Source organism: Harpegnathos saltator, unplaced genomic scaffold (assembly GCF_003227715.2).
Source record: "Harpegnathos saltator strain DR-91 unplaced genomic scaffold, Hsal_v8.6 scaffold340, whole genome shotgun sequence".
Classification (NCBI taxonomy): domain Eukaryota; kingdom Metazoa; phylum Arthropoda; class Insecta; order Hymenoptera; family Formicidae; genus Harpegnathos; species Harpegnathos saltator.
In genome coordinates this window covers 36,083-55,000 of record NW_020230140.1, presented here as the reverse complement: position 1 = coordinate 55,000, position 18,918 = coordinate 36,083, and the positions used below count along the sequence as shown (strand labels likewise).

General features: G+C 37.8%; 1 protein-coding gene across 1 annotated transcript; it reads right to left on the bottom strand.

Annotated features, from left to right (window-relative positions):
* Positions 1-7,765: 7,765 nt before the first annotated feature.
* LOC105184606 (facilitated trehalose transporter Tret1) lies at positions 7,766-18,497 on the bottom strand. The gene is made up of 5 exons (XM_011143499.3): positions 18,313-18,497; positions 15,025-15,204; positions 13,203-13,399; positions 9,348-9,654; positions 7,766-8,926 (listed from the first exon to the last, which is right to left on the bottom strand). Exons 1-5 carry the CDS (start codon positions 18,389-18,391, stop codon positions 8,301-8,303), a joined length of 1,389 nt encoding a protein of 462 aa, XP_011141801.1. The 5' UTR covers positions 18,392-18,497; the 3' UTR covers positions 7,766-8,300.
* Between the last annotated feature and the right edge of the window lie 421 nt (positions 18,498-18,918).

Sequence of the window (18,918 nt, the reverse complement as noted above, 5' to 3'; positions counted from 1 at the left end):
AAAACCGACGTGCGACCACGTTGAAACTCGTTAAACCAATTTTTGACGGTCGCCATTGAAGGAGAAGAGTCGCCGTACACAGCATCCAAGCGCTCTTTGATTTCGCTGCGCGATTTCCCTTCCAAAAACAAGAATCGAATCACCGACCGATATTGCTCTTTTTCCATTTTTCTAAAATCCGCGGCACGCCCGCTTCCACACGCGGTCAAAACAAAACTACGAGTCCGATTCGGCTGAAATTTCGACAGTAGCCGTCTACGAGAATGTACTACACGATAGTAAATTTCTCTTGCGATAGTGGCGCCATCGGGCGGTGAGGCTAAGTACTTATCGGACCGCCCTCGTATTTCGTCAGAAATCAGTTTGAAAAATGGAGAACCAAAAAGTTCATTTTCGTCATGTGATGCTATATTGCTTTAAACGTGGCTTCACGGCTTCGCAGACCCTGAATGAGATGTTCTCAGTATATGGAGATGCCTGCGTCACTCACCAGACAGTTCGAAAATGGTATCGAAGATTCGAAGCTGGCGATTTCAACATGGAAGATCAAGTTCGCTCAGGCCGGCCTCAGGAGGTTGATGAAACGCTTCTTATGGATTTCGTGCACGAAAATCCTAGAGTGACAGTTAGAGAACTCGCCGACACTCTGCACATGTCTGTTTCCACCGTGCATGACCATCTGAAGAAGCTAGGATTCTCAAGTCGACTGGATGTGTGGGTGCCACACGAAATGAATGAACGGCAGTCGCTGGAACGTGTGAACGTCTGCGATATGCTGCTTCAACGGCACCAAAAAGAACCGTTCTTGAAGAGGAACATAACAGGCGATGAAAGTTGGGTCCTATACAATTGTTAGCAGCAAGAGGTCGTGGGGAATCAACGACGCGTCTACGCAAACAGTGGCCAAGCCGGGGCTTCACGCGAAAAAGGTTCTTCTGAGTATCTGGTGGGATTTTAAGGGCGTGGTATATTATGAGCTTCTTCAACCAAACGAAACCATCAACGCGGCGAAGTACAGCCTTCAACTGGATGAACTGAAGACTGCCATCGCACGGAAGCGCCCTGAATTGGCCAACAGACGTGGAATTGTTTTCCATCATGATAACGCCAGACCTCACGTCGCAATGTCTATCCGTAGGAAGCTGTTAGACTTCGAATGGGACGTTCTTCCTCATCCTCCATATTCTCCCGACCTTGCCCCATCTGACTACTATCTATTTCTTTCTTTAAAAAATTTTCTTCGGGACAAGAAATTCGAGTCTTTGAAAGTCCTCAAAGGTCATCTTGATAAATTCTTCGCCAATAAGAAACCTTTATTTTGGAGCAAAGGCATCATGCAGCTTCCTGAAAGATGGGCCAAGGTCGTTGAACAAAACGGTACATATTTGCTTCAATAAAGTCCCTCTTTGTGTAAAATATTGCGCTCTTAATTTATTTCAAAAATTTGAAACGAACTTTCCGAACCACCTAATATATACAGAGTGTCTTAAAAATACCGGACCTCCCGGATAACTTTGCAGGACAAGTTTTCATGAAAAACTTTAAATACAAAAGATGAAGAAAATCGAGTAACGGACTTAATGGTGACCTTGTATTTGACCTTGGCCATGACCTCCAAGGTCATTTAGAAGATCAACTTGCATTTTTTAAATGGAAACCCTTATTTTTTATTACACTGTTTTTTCTCTCTCTCTCCCTCCCTCCCTCTCTCTCTCTCTCTCTTTCTCTCTCTCACACACACTCTCTCTCTCTCTCTCACTCTCTCACACTCTCTCCCTCACACTCTCCTCTCTCTCACACTCCTCTCTCACACTCCTCTCTCACTCTCCCTCTCTCTCTCTCTCCCTCCCTCTCTCACCCTGTCTCCCTCTCACACTCACTGTCTCTCTCTCTCTCTCCGCCTCTCTCACAATCTCTCTCTCATACTCTCCCTCTCTCACACACTCTCTCTCTCTGATATTCTTTCTCTCACACACATAATCTCTCTCTCACACACTCTCTCTCACTCCCTCTCTCTCCCTTATTCCCTCAATCACTCTCTCTCTCTTTTTCTTTCTCTGTCTCTCACTCTCTCTCTCTCTCTCTTACACACTCTCTTTCACACAATCTCTCTCTCATACTCTCCCTCTCTCACACTTTCTCTCTCTCTCTCTCTCTCTCTCTCTCTCTCTCTCTCTCTCTCTCTCTCTCTCTCTCTCTCTCTCTCTCTCTCTCTCTCTCTCATACTCTCTGTCTCTTTCACTCTCTCTCTCTCACACACACACACACACACTCTCTTTCTCTCACCATCTCTCTCTCACATTTTATCAAAGTTTTTTTCGTAAAGTAAAAATACGTACAAAAATGAAACGAAACATTGCCATGCAAAAGGATTTGAAATCCAGTCCAGTGAGTGCGACGTAAATTTTCAATTACACATAAAGTTTTCTAGGGCGATATAGAATATTAATTTCATATTGAGCAATGCTCCGTTTCATATTCCCACACATGTACTTTATAAAAGAACCTTTAGAAAAGAATTCTCAATTCGGCGCATCGAATGCGACGTAAACTTTGCAAGAAACAGCAGGTGTCCTATCGCAATAGTTTCTCATCATTTTTCCAAGATGTTTCTTATTACTCCTTTTTATTTTCGTACGAATATTTATTATGCCAAGCGAAAGGTTTCTCAATTTGGTACAGCCAGGACGACGTAAACTTTGCAAGAAGGACTCGTTGACCTAATCACAATAGTTACTCATCGTTTTTCTGAGATGATTTGCATTATTCCACTTTATTTTGGCAGAAATATTCACTGTACGAAAGTCTTTTTCATTCCATGCAGCCAGTGCGACGTAAACTTTGCAAGAAAGTTCGGTATTTTATTCACAATAATTCCTCATCGTATTTCTAACATGTTTTTTATTGCTCCACTTTATTTTGGGCAGGAATATTTGCCGTACAAAAGCGTTTTCAATTCCGTACTTTCAGTGCGACGTAAATGTTGCAAGTTTCCTATCGCTTTCTTCGGATGATTTGTAATACTCCGCTTTATTTTGGCAGGAATATTCACTGTACGAAAACGTTTTCCGGACTGCTAGTGCGACGTAAATTTGACAAAAAGAAGTCGCTGATACGATAAAGTGAAAAACCGATTTACATGAAAACAAGCAAGCCTACTGTTTCTGAAGAATCATTTTCGTGTAATAATATTCAAGTTATTCTAATAATGCTCAAGTTATTCTTTATTATGTTACACTGTATATACATCAGCGAATCGAAGAATCCGAAAAGCAACAGCCAAATGCACATTTCGGAGAGAAAGCAAATATCGACAGCGTCGCATTCACATTCATATAAGATCTGTGTGTAGAAAAGTCGAAATGACAATGCAGCACACACACATTTGTCCGAAGTCTGTGAGAAAAGATATATATGGAAAAATGCGATGAAAGGATAGCGTAATCGCATCAGCGCTTATCCGGCAATTTTCTTTACTATATAAATACTATGTAAATATATATACACATATGTGTACCAAAATTCACTAACGTCGATAACAGATGATAACGTTCCCTACTTTTCGACGATCGCCTCTACGTTATCGACGCTTTGCAAGTTCGTTGACGACTCCAGCATCCCCTTAACAGATGCTTGAACCTGAAGCCAATATTGAGAATGAGTGAGTGAGAGGGAGAGAGCGAGAAGAGAGAGAGAGTAAGTAAGTTTGATGGGGAAAAAGGGGGAGATGGAGAGAAAGAGAAAAAGAGAGAGAGAGAAAGAAAGAGAGAGAGAGTTAAAGCCGGTATCATTAATATTCAAATTTGCATTCATCAAAATTATATTGATATTCCACAAATGGTAATTATACTACTTCGTATTAAAAGTTTTAGAATTAAGCATTATAACTATATAGTTGTTTAGCCGTACATTCTCTATTTGTAACAAATAGAGAATTCGCGCGCTATGCTATAATAATCAGTTCAGTTCAGTTCAGTTCAATATATGACTCCGGACTGCATTTAGCTTTGTCTATACGCCATTTTCCAGTAATATGAAAGTAAAAGAAAAACAAGGACAATGCGTACGCAGTCCCCACGATCAAAAAATATGCGTAATTACAGGAACCACATCCAATGGATGCGAACTAAAGACTTGCTATAATAATCACATGACAGCACGGCATTCACTTAAAGTCACCACACACACTTTCCGTAAGATATAACAGATTTCGATCAATCACATGACTCGATTCGACCGTTCGTAACCGTAACCAAAACAAATAACACGATTGGTCGAAACCTTACTGTTATGTCTTACGGAAAGTGTGTGTGATAGGGCAAGAGCACAGGCTTTTGCATAACGCATAATACATAACGTATAAGAGAATAAACTAATCAGAGTTCTTCATTTCCCTCCTCAGGACAGAAATGAAGAACTCTGATTGGTTGATTCTCTTATGCGTTATGTATTATGCGTTATGCAGAAGTCTGTGCTCAGGCCCATAGCCTTTAAGCGTGTTCTATAATGGCCGTAAGCAGTAAGAAGTAAGCGTGAACAGTAAGAAATGGACCAACTACAGTTGATTATTTTTGTCATAGTCGACTGTGATTGGTTTATTTCTTACCGCTTATGCTTACTTCTTACTGCTTACTGTCATTGTAGACCACGTTTAAAACGTGGTATTGTAGACCAGAGCTGGCCACGATCTGCACATTTCGGGCGAAATTCAGTAGGTGACGCCTACTGTCCCCCTCGCACCGCTCCACGCTCAGCGGCTGGGGTGACGATCACGGTATACTCAGGCCCGTCGCTGTATAAGAAATCAGCTGAGGCGTCACATTATCATTAAAATTGTTTCCTCCTTTAATAATTACTTTAAAATATATATGCTTACGTGTTTAATACATACATATATATATATATATATATGCATACATACATACATATATAATGCATAAACATTTATTTTAACGTGATTATTAAACGAGGAAACAATTTTAATGATAATGTGACGCCCCAGCTGATTTCTTATACAGCGACGGGCCTGAGTGTACCGCGACTGTCGCCCCGGCCGCTGAGCGCGGAGCGGTGCGAGGGGGACGGTAGGCGTCACCTACTGAATTTCGCCCGAAATGTGCAGATCGTGGCCAGCTCTGTTGTAGACCATTGTAAAACGGCCATTGTAGACCACGCTTTAAAGTGTCGTCTACAATGACAGTAAGCAGTAAGAAGTAAGCGTAAGCGGTAAGAAATAAACCAATCACAGTCGATTATGACAAAAATAATCAACTGTGGTTGGTCCATTTCTTATACCTCGTCTACAATAGAAGTCATAGAGTCGGAAGTCGTACAAATTGACCAATCATAGTCCGGTAAGAGAAAAATAATCGACCGCGATTGGTCAATTTGTACAACTTACGACTCTATGACTTCTATTGCAAACGAGGTATTACTGTTCACGCTTTCTTCTTACTGCTTACGGCCATTGTAGACCACGCTTAACGCATAATACATAACGCATAAGAGAATCAACCAATCAAAATTCTTCATTTCTGTTCTGAGGAGAGAAATGAAGAACTCTAATTGGTTGATTCTCTTATGCGTTGTGTATTATGCGTTATGCAGAAGTCTGTGATCTGGCCCTAACTCTTATAGCTAATGTAGACGAGCCTTAAGGCCCATCTACAATGACTGCAAGAATAAGGTTCTAAGCGTAAGTAGTAAGAAATAGACCAACTACAATCGATTATTATAAGAATAATCGATTATAGTTGGTCCATTTCTTACTGCTTACGATTACAACCTTATTCTTGCAGCCATTGTAGATGGGCCTTTAAGGCTCGTCTACATTAGCCGTAAGAGTAAGGCTGTAAGGTTGCAAGACACGAAATGAAATATTTTCAATGGCCGCGTTCAGAAGAACAAAATGATCAGTGAGCGCTTAGTGATTCTCGCTCCTGATTGGTAAATACTTCTGGGTCTATGAAGAATCTAAAAGAATGCTCTAATCACAGACAATAATGCAGCCATTCGCTGACAGCTTACGTTACAGCCTTACAGCCTTAAGAACATTCTACAATACGTGTCATAAGTTGTAAGCCGTAAGAACTGACCAATTATAGCCGATTATTTTTGTAATAATCGACTGTGATTCGTCAATTCTTACGGCTTACAACTTACGACACGTATTGTAGAATGACCTTAAAGGCTCGTCTACAATAGCTGTAAGAGTAAGGCTGTAAGGCTGTAACGTAAGCTGTCAGCAAATGAAAATATTTCATTTCGTGTCTTGCAACCTAACAGTCTTACTCTTATAGCTAATGTAGACGAGCCTTTACTCTTACAACTATTGTAGACGAGCCTTTAGTCCTGTAGCCGTAATGGCGGCGTGTGTTTGAATTTCGTGTCTCTCGCGTCTCATATTGTTTCTTTCGACCCGAACCAGTTGATTCGCTATGATATTTGAACGGTGCAGCTAGTTGCAGTCTAAAAAATCAGTATATGGGATGTGTAAGAAGTAAATCGATAAAAATTAATTAATGTCAAGGTCACTCGGGATCATCTATGCGTAGTGTTATTCAATTGTACAAGATCACTCATGTTACATTCATATATAATTAACGATACCCTTTTGACGATAGCGTGTTTGGTGATAGTGTGTTCTGATACACGAGTGTCGTGTGTAACTAGTATGCTAAACGATAATACAAATCTGAGGTCGAAAACAATTTCTGATATTTTGCACCGAACATGAAATCGTAGCCTTTTCAATGGTTAAGAAATATAGTGTTACACATCCTTTTCCGCTATCGTGTCTGTTTTAAAAGAATAAAGCAAAATCGCAAGTAAATTTGTTCTCTTACTCCTCGCTTTGTACGTGTTTTATGTTTTATCATGGTTTTGTTTCTTCTTTCTATATCATTTTCTATTTATTTAAAAGATATCGCAAAATGACGAATATGTGGCGTTGAGATGTTATGACAGAAACATACTACGCTCATTATTTATTCGAAATTAAAAACTGGTTAAAATGATTGCATATTCGCAATTAACCCATTGATACATCTTTTATGAAATACATCATTATTATCGCGATGCTAGGTCAAGAAGTGCTAGGCAAGAAATGTATTTTGTTGCTAGAAATACCTTCTTTTACTACTGTTATATTCATGATGAAGATGATAACAATAACATGTTCATGAAAATACATACCGTGTAAAAGTCGAACTAATAATCTTCGACTTGAGGAGAATATAGAATATTTTAGAAATGTTGATAGTGATTTCATATTGTCGGATCGATAACGTAATCGAAATCAATTAATTGTAAGGTTATCATTGTGTTGGTAAAATTATCATTTGTTTTTAGACCGATTATATATATAATTACATCCACAATCGAGTAGTTATGATCATACATCAGCTACAATTATTTATAAGGTCTGTTCTTTCTCTAAAAACTGACGTATACTTTCGAAACTTAAACAAAAACAGCTATATAATTGAAACTTGGTAGAAGAACGAAGAAAAGAGAACTAGTGCAAAGCAGTATAAAAATATATTTATAATTGTAGATTTGCGAATAAGAACAAACCCCTATAATTTTATAAGGTTCTCGAATTATTTTGTGAACCAATTATTATTTTTTTACTACTATCAATAACATATTATTTTATGAAAACGATGTATGTTATATGTATATATGTGTAATATGTATTTATAAAGAAATTATATTGATAGAAGTCACGAAAATAATAGAGATTAAATAAGAAAGGTGAATTAAATCGTGAGGTAGAAGAGCCTGATATTCTTTAATATTAATGTCACCAACAAGATTTTTTATGTGTTATGTTCACCTAAATAACGCGTCAGATTTAAATAACAATATTAATTTAAAGTAATCACACTCCGCGCGCGTATATGTAAGTTATATATTGCGCAGTGTGTGTATATGTGTGTCTATTACACTATATTTTAAAAAACAAATATCAACAATTCAATTTATAAAGTATCACTTATTGCATAAATTTCGAATTGTAAATTATAATCAGGATTTTAGAAACCAGTGTATCAGCTTAACAATTTAATCTCAAGTTCCAGAGATCCTCCAATATCCAAATTCCTAATCCATGCTTGAAACTTTGAATTTATATATTAGATACTTCAAGGCTCTCTCTCTCTCTCTCTCATGCTTTTTTTATTATAAATTCTTAGCCGAATTTCTCTTAGATTCGTTTATAATCGATATTTCACTTCTTCATCAACATTTCAACTTCTTATCAAAGTCGATTTCGATAGTTTCCGGTCCTTCGCGACACCCTATTGCTTGATGGTCTGTTGAATCTCCAATAAGCTCTTGCCTTTCGTTTCGGGAATAAAATACCACACGTAGGGCACGGCTAATAATACGAAAAGCCCGTAACACCAGAAGACAATTGTTTCTCCAGCCACATCGATGAAAGGTTGATAGGTCTTGGCAAACATGAAGGCAAATAGCGCGTTTCCCAAGGCGATGCAAAGCGATGCTAAATTCTTGAGATTCGCTGGAAACATTTCGCTCAAGAGAGTACTAGGTACCGGCATTAAGCCGTAAGACGCGAAAATGTTGAAGAACAGCAAAGATGTAATCGGCAACCACGTCAGTATCTCAGGATTTAAACCCAAGGAGAGAAGATAGAAGTGCAAGCCGAGAACAACGAGCGAAACAGCAACGCCGAAGCTGGAGACTATTAAAAGATTCTTTCGCCCGAACCTGTCCACTACCAAGGTGACGGTAGAACCGACGACAATCGTAGAAAGACCCAGCACCATCACCACAATCGACGGAGTGACGCTTACTTCACTGTTAATCAAGATAATCTCCGCGTAGGAATTTAGCGTGCTGTATGCGCTCGCATACACAAAGATGTTCAAGCCGAACATAATCATGGCGTTCTTCAAGTTCGCTAGAACAAAACCAAAGATATCGATTTTAATTAATTCATCAGATTTTACACATTAAGGTCAGTTAATTATGCAATATGAGTTTATTTTTCTTCAGGAACTCTTCATTTCTTTGAAATTTCGAACCTTTTTTAGAACATATGGCTCTTTGAAAATGTACATTTTTGGAACGTTTACATATTATTGAATCTTACAATTATAAGTTTTCTCAAAAAATAGAGAGAAGGATATATATCATACATCTCTAATATATATGTATATATATATTAGAAATTTAGATCTTTATTTCCTTCGAACAAAAATCGCATCTATTATGAAGAAAATGTTGCTTATCAAAATTAAAGAGAAGAAAGGAAAGAAAAAGAATATTTCGGATATTACATTGAAGACGCGTTCGAGCGATTCTTTACTCTTCAGAGATACCTGGTAGCAGAAATTCTTTAAGTTTCGTCAAAGTACTAGTGTTGGCACCATTGACGAAATCCTGGAGCTCCTGCAATTCGGCCTTGACGTCAGACTCTCGTCGGAACCACTTGAGAGATGCCTCGGCTTCGTCAATATCGCCGTGAAGGGCATAATGATAGGGTGACTCAGGTATCAGACTGAAGAGAACCACAAAGAGGATATTCGGCACGAGACTCACGTAAGCGAACATCTCCATGGACAGATAAGGACCCATTGCATTGCCCAAGAACAGACCCACTGACGCCGCGTTTACGTTCATGGCTATCTGAAGACGTGATGTCGTCATGTTATCGTTTTGAAGCTTCCATCGCCGTTGTTACGAAGATTGGTAAATACATATAGCAAATCATGAGATAATTAAAAGGACACAGCGACAGATCACGGAGAACGGAATATTAATGGTGAAAGAAGAGTATTTTTATGGTCATTGTGTTGTTAACACTGACCAATTAATTGCTTCAACAATTAATATTAACATTCCTAACTATTAAAAATTAATAGTTTATAATGTAATAGCATTACACTTTAATCCATAATCGGTGTTTCCGTCGTTCTTCTTGTAACCTGCTTTAATTATCCTGGGAGAAGATAATGAAGTTTTAATATTGAAAGTATCGGCCGAACCCCGAATGGTGGCCGTAACCTCGCGAGCGACCTCGTTTCTACCGCTACATGCTTTAATATCCTTTATCATATGAGAACCCGCTGTATATACTATTAAGTGTACAAATGAATAATCCAATTTTTTTAGCTACATTCAAGGTTTATTTTAAAAGAAAGTAAATTAAATTGTTCAATCAAAATATTCGCCGTTGCTTTCTATAACTTTAAGCCACCTTTCAGGCAGCTGATGAATTCCATCTCGGAAAAATGTTACGTTTTTGGACACGATAAAGTCGTCAAGCCATTTTCGGATCTCATCCACTGATTGGAAGTGCATATCGGATAAGGTGTGTTGCATCGACCGGAACAAGTGGTAATCGGATGGAGCAATGTCTGGTGAATACGCCGGCCGTGCTGCAAGACGTCCCAGCCAAGACTCATTATGATGTCTTTTGTATTGAAAGCAATGTGTGGCCTGGCGTTGTCATGCAACAATTTCACTGGACGTTCTCCTTTGCCAGTATACGGGCGTTTTCGTTCCAATTCTTGACTCAAGCAGATTAAATGACATTGGTAGCGGTCCGCAGTAACTGTTTCACCCGGTTCCAATAACTCATAACAAATCACGCCCTTGATATCCCACCAAATGCAGAGAAGAACCTTCTTTCCAAAGCGATTGCGTTTTGCGGCCGATTTTGATGATTCGCCGGGATTTACCCATGACTTTCTGCGTTTCGGATTGTCATAGAGTATCCATTTCTCATCGCCCGTAACGATTTTCCAGAAAGAAAGACTTTCGACGCTTATTGAGAAGAGAAAGACACGCTGCCATTCGTTGATTTTTGTTGGTTTCAGTGAGTTCATGCGGAACCCATTTTCCTTCTTTCTGGATCTTTCTCATGTAGGCGTTTGGAAATCGTTTGCTACATTACTCCCAACTGTTCTGCAAGCTCTTTTTGTGTTTGTGCCGAATTCTCAGCGAGCAGTTGTTCCAAATCATCATTATCGCACTTCGGAGGACCTCCAGGACGTTGTTTGTCGATTAGACTGAAATTACCGCTTTTAAACCGTTTCAACCAAAATGCGCACACATCGTACGATACAACACGTTCACCGAGAAAGGAACAAATCGATTCGCACGCTCTTGCAGCATTTTTTCCTTGTTGGAATTCGTAAAGAATGCAGTGTCAGATATGCACCTTATCTGTTGCCATTTTCGACTGTACTGAACTCAATACTTTTGAAGGTTATGTTGGGCCTTTCGCCAAACTATGTTCTTTTTAATAGCTATATGTCAACATTGCATAATCACAAAAGAGCGGGAAAATCTACTCAATTTAAAATTGATTTCATAACTGCTTAAAGTAATTTGGATTATTCATTTGTACACCTAATAATATTATCAATAATAAGATATCAAAATTAAATTCTAACTCGTTCTCATTCCAAATTTTGTCGGTCTCGGTTGAATGTATTATTTCTGTGTATATATTGAGTTGGTAAATAAGTTCGTTCGATTTGTTAGAGTAGAATAAAACACAATTTTTTGATACACAAGATAAAGATAAATTTTAATCAATTATATATTGGCCATCTTTATCGATGACCTCTAGCCATCTTTCCACCAACTTCATTATGCCGCGTTCGTAAAACATCTGGAGCTTATCGGCGAAAAACTAATCCAGGTAGTTTCTAACGGCCTCTTTATTTTTGAAGGTTTTCCCGCTCACAGAGTTCTGCAGCAACCGGAATAAATGATAATCGGAAGGGGCAAGATCCGGTAAATACGAAGGATGAGGTAAAACATCCCAGCCAAGCTGAAGCAATTTGTTCCGAGTGGTCAATGACGTATGACGTATGAGGTCTGGCGTTGTCGTGATGGAAGCGACTTGCGATTTGCCAATTCTGGACATTTTGTGCGGATTGCTTGGTTCAATTTCGTCAATTGCGAACAGTATATAGTTGAATCAATCGTTTTGCCTGACGGTAACAGTTCGTAATAGATGACACCCTTGAAATCCCACCATACGGAGAGCATTATTTTCTTCGGATGCAATCCCGCCTTCGAGGTTGTTTGCGGTGGCTCGCTGCCCCCATGATCTTTTACGCTTTTACATTACATTATCATAAACGACCCATTTCTCTCGTCACCCGTCACCATTCGTTTCAAAAATGGGTCGTTTTCTTGGCATTTCCGTAGCGAATCGCAGATGTATATGCGTGTGGTCAAGTTAGCCTCGGTTAATTGATGCGGCATCCAACATTAAGCCGAGAAACGTATCCCAGCTGATGCAAATGCTTTTCTACGCTTGTGTGGGATATATTCAATATCGTAGCAATCTCTCGTACCGATTAAGATGGATTTACTTCGATTATAGCCTTAATGTCATTTGAATTAATCTCGGTCGGGTGATCGGAGCAGGGCGCATCATTGACGTCGAAATCTCCAGAACGGAAATTGGCATACCACTTTTGGCATACACATTCTGTTAAGGCATTATCTCCATACACACGGCATATCTTTTTATGAGCATCCGCAGCTCGTTTGCCTGTTTTAAAATAATAGAACAAAAGACGATAATGCACGTCATTTATTTCCATGTTCACGCAGCACATACAATACTGATGTTAGCCAAACCAAACATAGCACAACATAAACAGTGAAACATAACCTTTCAAATGTGTATTCGATTTGCACGATAGCGCTGAGAAAAGAAAAGCGAATCCGCATGAAACTTACACTGAAACAAAAACCGAACGAACTTATTTGCCAACCCAATATATATTCAAAGGATTCTTATATCTAAAAGAGATTATTCAAAATCTTCTTTGAAAAACACACGATTCAAGAACTTGTGCGAAAGAGAACAGAGTAACATAGAAAGTAACATATAAAAAGGACCCGCCGGAAACAACGCCTTAATTTATCGAGGAGAAGAATAATAAGAGTTCTAAAAATGCAATAATGAAGAATGAAACATCAGGGATTTATGTAAATTTCATGAAAAATGATCCATGAAATATTTATATAATGTGATCGAAAATTCATACTATAGGAAAAAAAGAATTATGACATAAAAATGTTGCCCAACGACTTGCACATAGATTTTAAGAAAAAATAAAAGAGCGAGAAAATTATGCAATGAAACTCGATATGGAGAAATAAGAAGAGCGATTTTTTCCCTTAATTTCTTATGTTAACTAAATTACCAGCGAGCCTCGAATGGCAGGATCAGCGATTTCGCCGAGATATAAAGACATTGCGGGCCACATTATGCCCGATCCGATCCCAGAGCAAATTCTGGACCAGTATATCCATGTGACCGATGTGGCGCAGATGGTGAAGATCCAGCTTGAGGCTAACGGAAATCCCGACAACAGCAGTACTCTCTTTCGTCCAATGAACTCTGAAGGATTGTGTCGTGACACGTGTTAAAGACATGTCATCCTGAGAACAAGATCACCACAACTCAGATCTGCGATTTGATCTTCAATGATAAGAGAAGCAATTTATTATCCTCGTTTTTTTCGCGCTAAAGCGTCTCTCAGATTATCCTATGTGGGAAGTGCGTGGCAAGAAGGAAAACATCTTCTAGCAAAAGGTCACGAACGATTAGGATTACGATTGGGATTAGGAATGGAGATTTCAAGAATGTAGAAATTAATACTGGTCAATACATATAAATATATTACCGATAAAAATCTCCATATATACAGGGTGTCCCAAAAGTAACGGACCACCCTAATAACTCTTCAGTATTGAAGTTTCAAGAAAAATGATGAATAAAAGTTGTAGGGATTTAAGCGAGCTATCTTATGATGATCTTGACTTTGATCTTGACCTTTATTTTTAAGGTCATTTGAAGGTCAATTTGCGTTTTTTAAATGGGAATCCTTATTTTTTATGACAGTTTTTTTCTACTAATTAATTTGAACAACTGTTGTTAAAAACATTTTTCTATTTGTCTAATATTTTTTGAGATATTTGAGGAAAACTTGATAACTTTTTCAATATTTAACTTACGATATCTCGCTAACTATTTGTCGGAAGAAAAAGTGGTACTAGACTTTCTTGCTTTATTTAGGTTCAAGAATATATTGTTACAATAGCGCCCTGATTTTTGTTAATTTGATGATTTTGGAATTTCCAAAAGTCAGTAAGTTAACAAAAGTCAAAGCGCTATTATAACAATATATTCTTGAGACTAAATAAAGCAAGAAAGTCTAGTACCCCTTTTTCTTCCGACAAATAGTTAGCGAGATATCGTAAGTTAAATATTGAAAAAGTTATCAAGTTTTCCTCAAATATCTCAAAAAATATTAGACAAATAGAAAAATGTTTTTAACAAAAGTTGTTCAAATTAACTAGTAGAAAAAAACAGTGTCATAAAAAATAAGGTTTCCCATTTAAAAAACGCAAATTGACCTTCAAATGACCTTGGAAATAAAGGTCAAGGTCAAAGTCAAGATCATCATAAGATAGCTCACTTAAATCCTTACAACTTTTATTCATCATTTTCCTTGAAACTTCAATACTGAAAAGTTATTAGGGTGGTCCGTTATTTTTAAGACACCCTGTGTGTATGTGTGTGTATATATATATATATGAATACTATATATATATATATATATATATATATATATATATATACTTGAAGAACGTAAAAATGTACAAAGTTTTAAAAATATCGAGATCATGATGATTCAAGGCTCTTCAATATACATCTTTCAAAATGGGTTTAAGAATTGTTCAGCTTTATTTGTTCGCGATATTTCGCCTCTACTGTCAAGACGCAAAAGTTTGTTTCCTATTTTCGCTGAGTCGTGGCTGGCTTGTTCTTAGGTCGCGAAATATCGCGTATATTTTCAACCGGAAGAGAATCTCAATTGTTTCGAATCTAAATAGACTCTAGAAATTAAACAAACTCAAAGAACGAGTCTAATCGAAATGAAATGATCCACCTTGCTAAATCTGAAACTTTTGATCGATGAATCTCTTCTTCGATAAAGAACGATGGTGATGGAACCTTACCTTGACAAAAAGCACCAAGAAGCGCTCCGATCAAACGCCCAAGACTTAGAAAGGATGCCACCCAAGACGCCTCGATGTCGGTTAGCCTTAACGAAGTGTCCACCTCAGTCGATGTTAATTGTGCTAAATATGGGGAAGCCCAACCAGTTGCTAGTCCACTAACAATAGCCTCCAAACCAACTATTAGGCAAAACGTGACATGTTACCGGAGACTCGAGAACTATCATGCATGTGTAATAGTAGAAATGTTATTGAACGATTTTCTTTTTGTAACATGCTATTCTCATTACGCATTACATATATTTACGTGACGCATTACATAATAATATTAATATGACCTTGAACAGCATTGTCAAGATCACGTAAAGGTCACCTTCAATTTCTTAAATGGAACCCCCCATTTTTCAATACATATTCTTGTATGTTATCTCGAGAAATTTTCAAAAAACTGTTGAAAAACACTGTATATATATATATATATATATATGGGACGTTCCACGTCAAGTGGGACAAGTGTCTGGGCAAAATTCATAAAATCAAAATAAGACTTGAGGGCTTAAACTTTTCATTTTTATATGTTCGTTTTTATGTTAAGAAAAAACGTGGCGTTTTGAAAAATTAAAAAATGGCCGTACTAATATGGCGGTTTGAGTAGATAAAAAACTTATTGAAAACATTTAATTCATTGATCAGGTGGTTCAAAATTCATTCGATTTCCATGAAAATCGGTATCTGGGGGTTTTCGAGTCACTCATGAACATTCCATAGTCAGGTGTCCGAAATTAAAAATGGCGGATCCAATATGGCGGTTGTAGTGGATGAAGAATTGACTGCAACGTTTAGATTCTTAATCGTGTGATCCGAAATTAATTTCTTTTCCCATGAAAATAGATATGTGGTAGTTTTCTAGGGTGCATTTTCCGGCAAGATTCTGAAAAAAATGTATGAACAAATGGAAAATACATTCTTTCCGAGATCATGAATTTTCACGAATCTTTATTCCGAAAAATATGAGTTTTCGTGAAAATAATGATAGAAGAATAGTTTGTTATTGTCTGATATTGTTGAAAAATCATAAGCCAATCTTGAGACAGTCTCAACCCTTTAAAACGCAGAGAGCTTTCTACCTCGACAAACAAGAAGTAGATCAAATTATACTGCATGTAATATTCAAACGAAATGTAAAAGATAACGTTAAACGATATTATAAGAACAAAGAGTCAAGAATAAAGAGAATATTAATTCGCAAAATGTTGGAGTCGAAAAGCTGGGTGCTAGATGATTTGTCAACAATATCAGACAATAACAGACTGTTCTTTTATCATTATTTTCACGAAAACTCATATTTTTCGAAATAAAGATTCGTGAAAATGCATGATCTAGGAAAGAATGTATTTTCTAATTGTTCGTACATTTTTTTCAGAATCTTGTCGAAAAATGCTCCCTGGAAAATTCCCACATACCTATTTTCATGGGAAAATAAATTAATTTCGGATCACACGATTAAGAATCTAAGCGTTGTAGTCAATTCTTCATGCACTACAACCGTCATATTGGATTCGCCATTTTCAATTTCGGGCACCTGACTACGGAATGTTTATGAATGACCCGAAACCCCCGAGATACCGATTTTCATGGAAATCGAATGAATTTTGAATCACCTGATCAATGAATTATTAGGGACTTGAATAAGTTCTCGCTGTTTCCCGACAGATGGTGTTATCTTAGCCTTTCTGTATCGGGCAATATTGCAGCCAATTTCATCGTGAAGCTCCACTATTAGGCTCGAAGTGACAATATATGTTATTCCGCCGAAGCGTAAACAACATATTTTTTCATAGCGTTAAACATGTCGAATTTCGTGCCAAAAAAAGAGTATTTGCGGGGAATTTTACTGCATTACTTTTTTCAAAAAAATTTGCAGCTGAAGCACATAGAATTCTTGTGGAGACTTACTGCGACCATGCTCTGTCGGAAACAATATGCAGAGATTGGTTTAGATGCTTTAAAAATAATAATTTTGATGTTGAAGATAAAGAACGTTCTGGCGCACTGAAAAAGTTTGACTGACGAAGAATTGGAAACATTACTCGATGAAGACCCATGTCAGACGCAAAATGAACTTGCAGAATCATTAGTTGATCACACAACAGTTGCCAAACGTTTAAAAGCATTAGGAATGATTCAAAAGCAAGGAAATTGGGTGCCGTACGAATTGAAGCCGAGAGACGTCGAATGGCGTTTTTTCACGCGTTTTTCACGCTGCTCCAACGGCAGAAAAGGAAAGGTTTCTTGCATCGTATCGTGACTGGCGATGAAAAGTGGATATACTACGATAACCCGAAGCGTATAAAATCGTGGGGTAAGCCCGGCCATGCATCAACATCGACGGCAAAGTCGAATATCCATGGTTCCAAGCTCATGCTCTGTATTTGGTGGGATCAGCTGGGTGTAGTATATTATGAGCTCCTCAAACCCAACGAAACCATCACGGGAGATCGCTATCGACTACAATTGATGCGTTTGAGCCGAGCATTGAAGGAAAAACGGTCTCGATACGAGGAGAGACATGACAAAGTAATTTTTGCAGCATGACAACGCTCGGCCACATGTTGCAAAACCGATCAAAACCTACTTGGAAACGCTCAAATGGGAAGTCCTATCCCACCCGCCATATTCACCGGACATTGCTCCTTCTGATTACCACTTGTTCCGATCGATGACTCATGGCCTGGCTGAGCAGCACTTCCATTCTTATGAAGATGCCAAAAAATGGGTCGATTCGTGGATAACCTCAAGAGATGAATCGTTCTTTCGACATGGTATTCGTAAGCTGCCAGAAAAATGGGAGAAAGTAGTGGCTAGCGATGGACAATACTTTCAATGACATGTTCTTTATTAATGTTTTTAAATTCATTTTCACGAAGAAACAGCGAGAACTTATTCAAGTCCCCAATAAAAGTTTTCAGTACTATAAGTTTTTCATCTACTCAAGCCGTCATATTGGTGCGGCCGTTTTCAATTTTTCAAAAGGCCACGTTTCTTCTTAAACTACACATAAAAACGAAAAGTTTAAGCCCTCAAGCATCTTATTTTGACTTCATGAATTTTTCCCAGATACTTGTCCCACTTAACGTGGAACGTCCCATATATATTTACTGCGATTATTAAATAATAGAAAATTCATCGATTTATCGTTCGTAGATATTTTTACTTCTCAATTATACATATATATATATATATATATATTATTTTAAATGCAGTTAGTTGCAACAATGAAGGGCTTACTCGTAAGGACAGCCAGCCATTGCGGCCAAACGGTGATCTTCCTTTTGTCGGGCACTTCTGCATCCTTGGTGCAAGACATCTTTCTTCAAAATATGCAGGATGTAAGTCACATATTACGCGTCCTGATGGAATCGGACTGACCCCTGTAGCTTCGAGATCGGTACTTACAAGGCAAGAGGAAGAAGCGAAGTGAGTACATTTACATTCCGATAAGGATGCGACTTATTTATAGCTTCATTATGTGCCGCGTGATTTGATGATTTGCGCGTTCAGTCATGTATATTTCCAACAGTGGCAATCTGCAAAAAGCATAATCAGGGACGACTAATGTCATATAAATCCAAATTCTCAAAGATCTCCGAAAGATAGAATGACAAAAATTATAACAAAGTTTGAGTTTTGAATGTATTAGATTATAAAATTTCCGAGATTTCTAAACTGTGAAATTTAAAACATCTAAATTCATGATCGTAAATTTACAATATGAAACTCCATATAAGAATGTAGATTTTAAATTCTAGATAGATAGTTCACACGAGTTCACACAATTATATATAGATATTTTTAAACGTTGAAGCATCTAAAATGTATAAAGAGTTTTCAGAA

Excerpts from the sequence above, each read along its gene's own strand:
- LOC105184606 (XM_011143499.3), bottom strand. The coding sequence starts at position 18,391 with ATGTCTTGCACCAAGGATGCAGAAGTGCCCGACAAAAGGAAGATCACC. Across the intron at positions 13,400-15,024 it reads TCTTGGTGCTTTTTGTCAAG|AGTTCATTGGACGAAAGAGA; the intron begins GTAAGGTTCCAT and ends ACAATCCTTCAG. Across the intron at positions 8,927-9,347 it reads TAAAGAATTTCTGCTACCAG|CGAACTTGAAGAACGCCATG; the intron begins GTATCTCTGAAG and ends GTTTTGTTCTAG.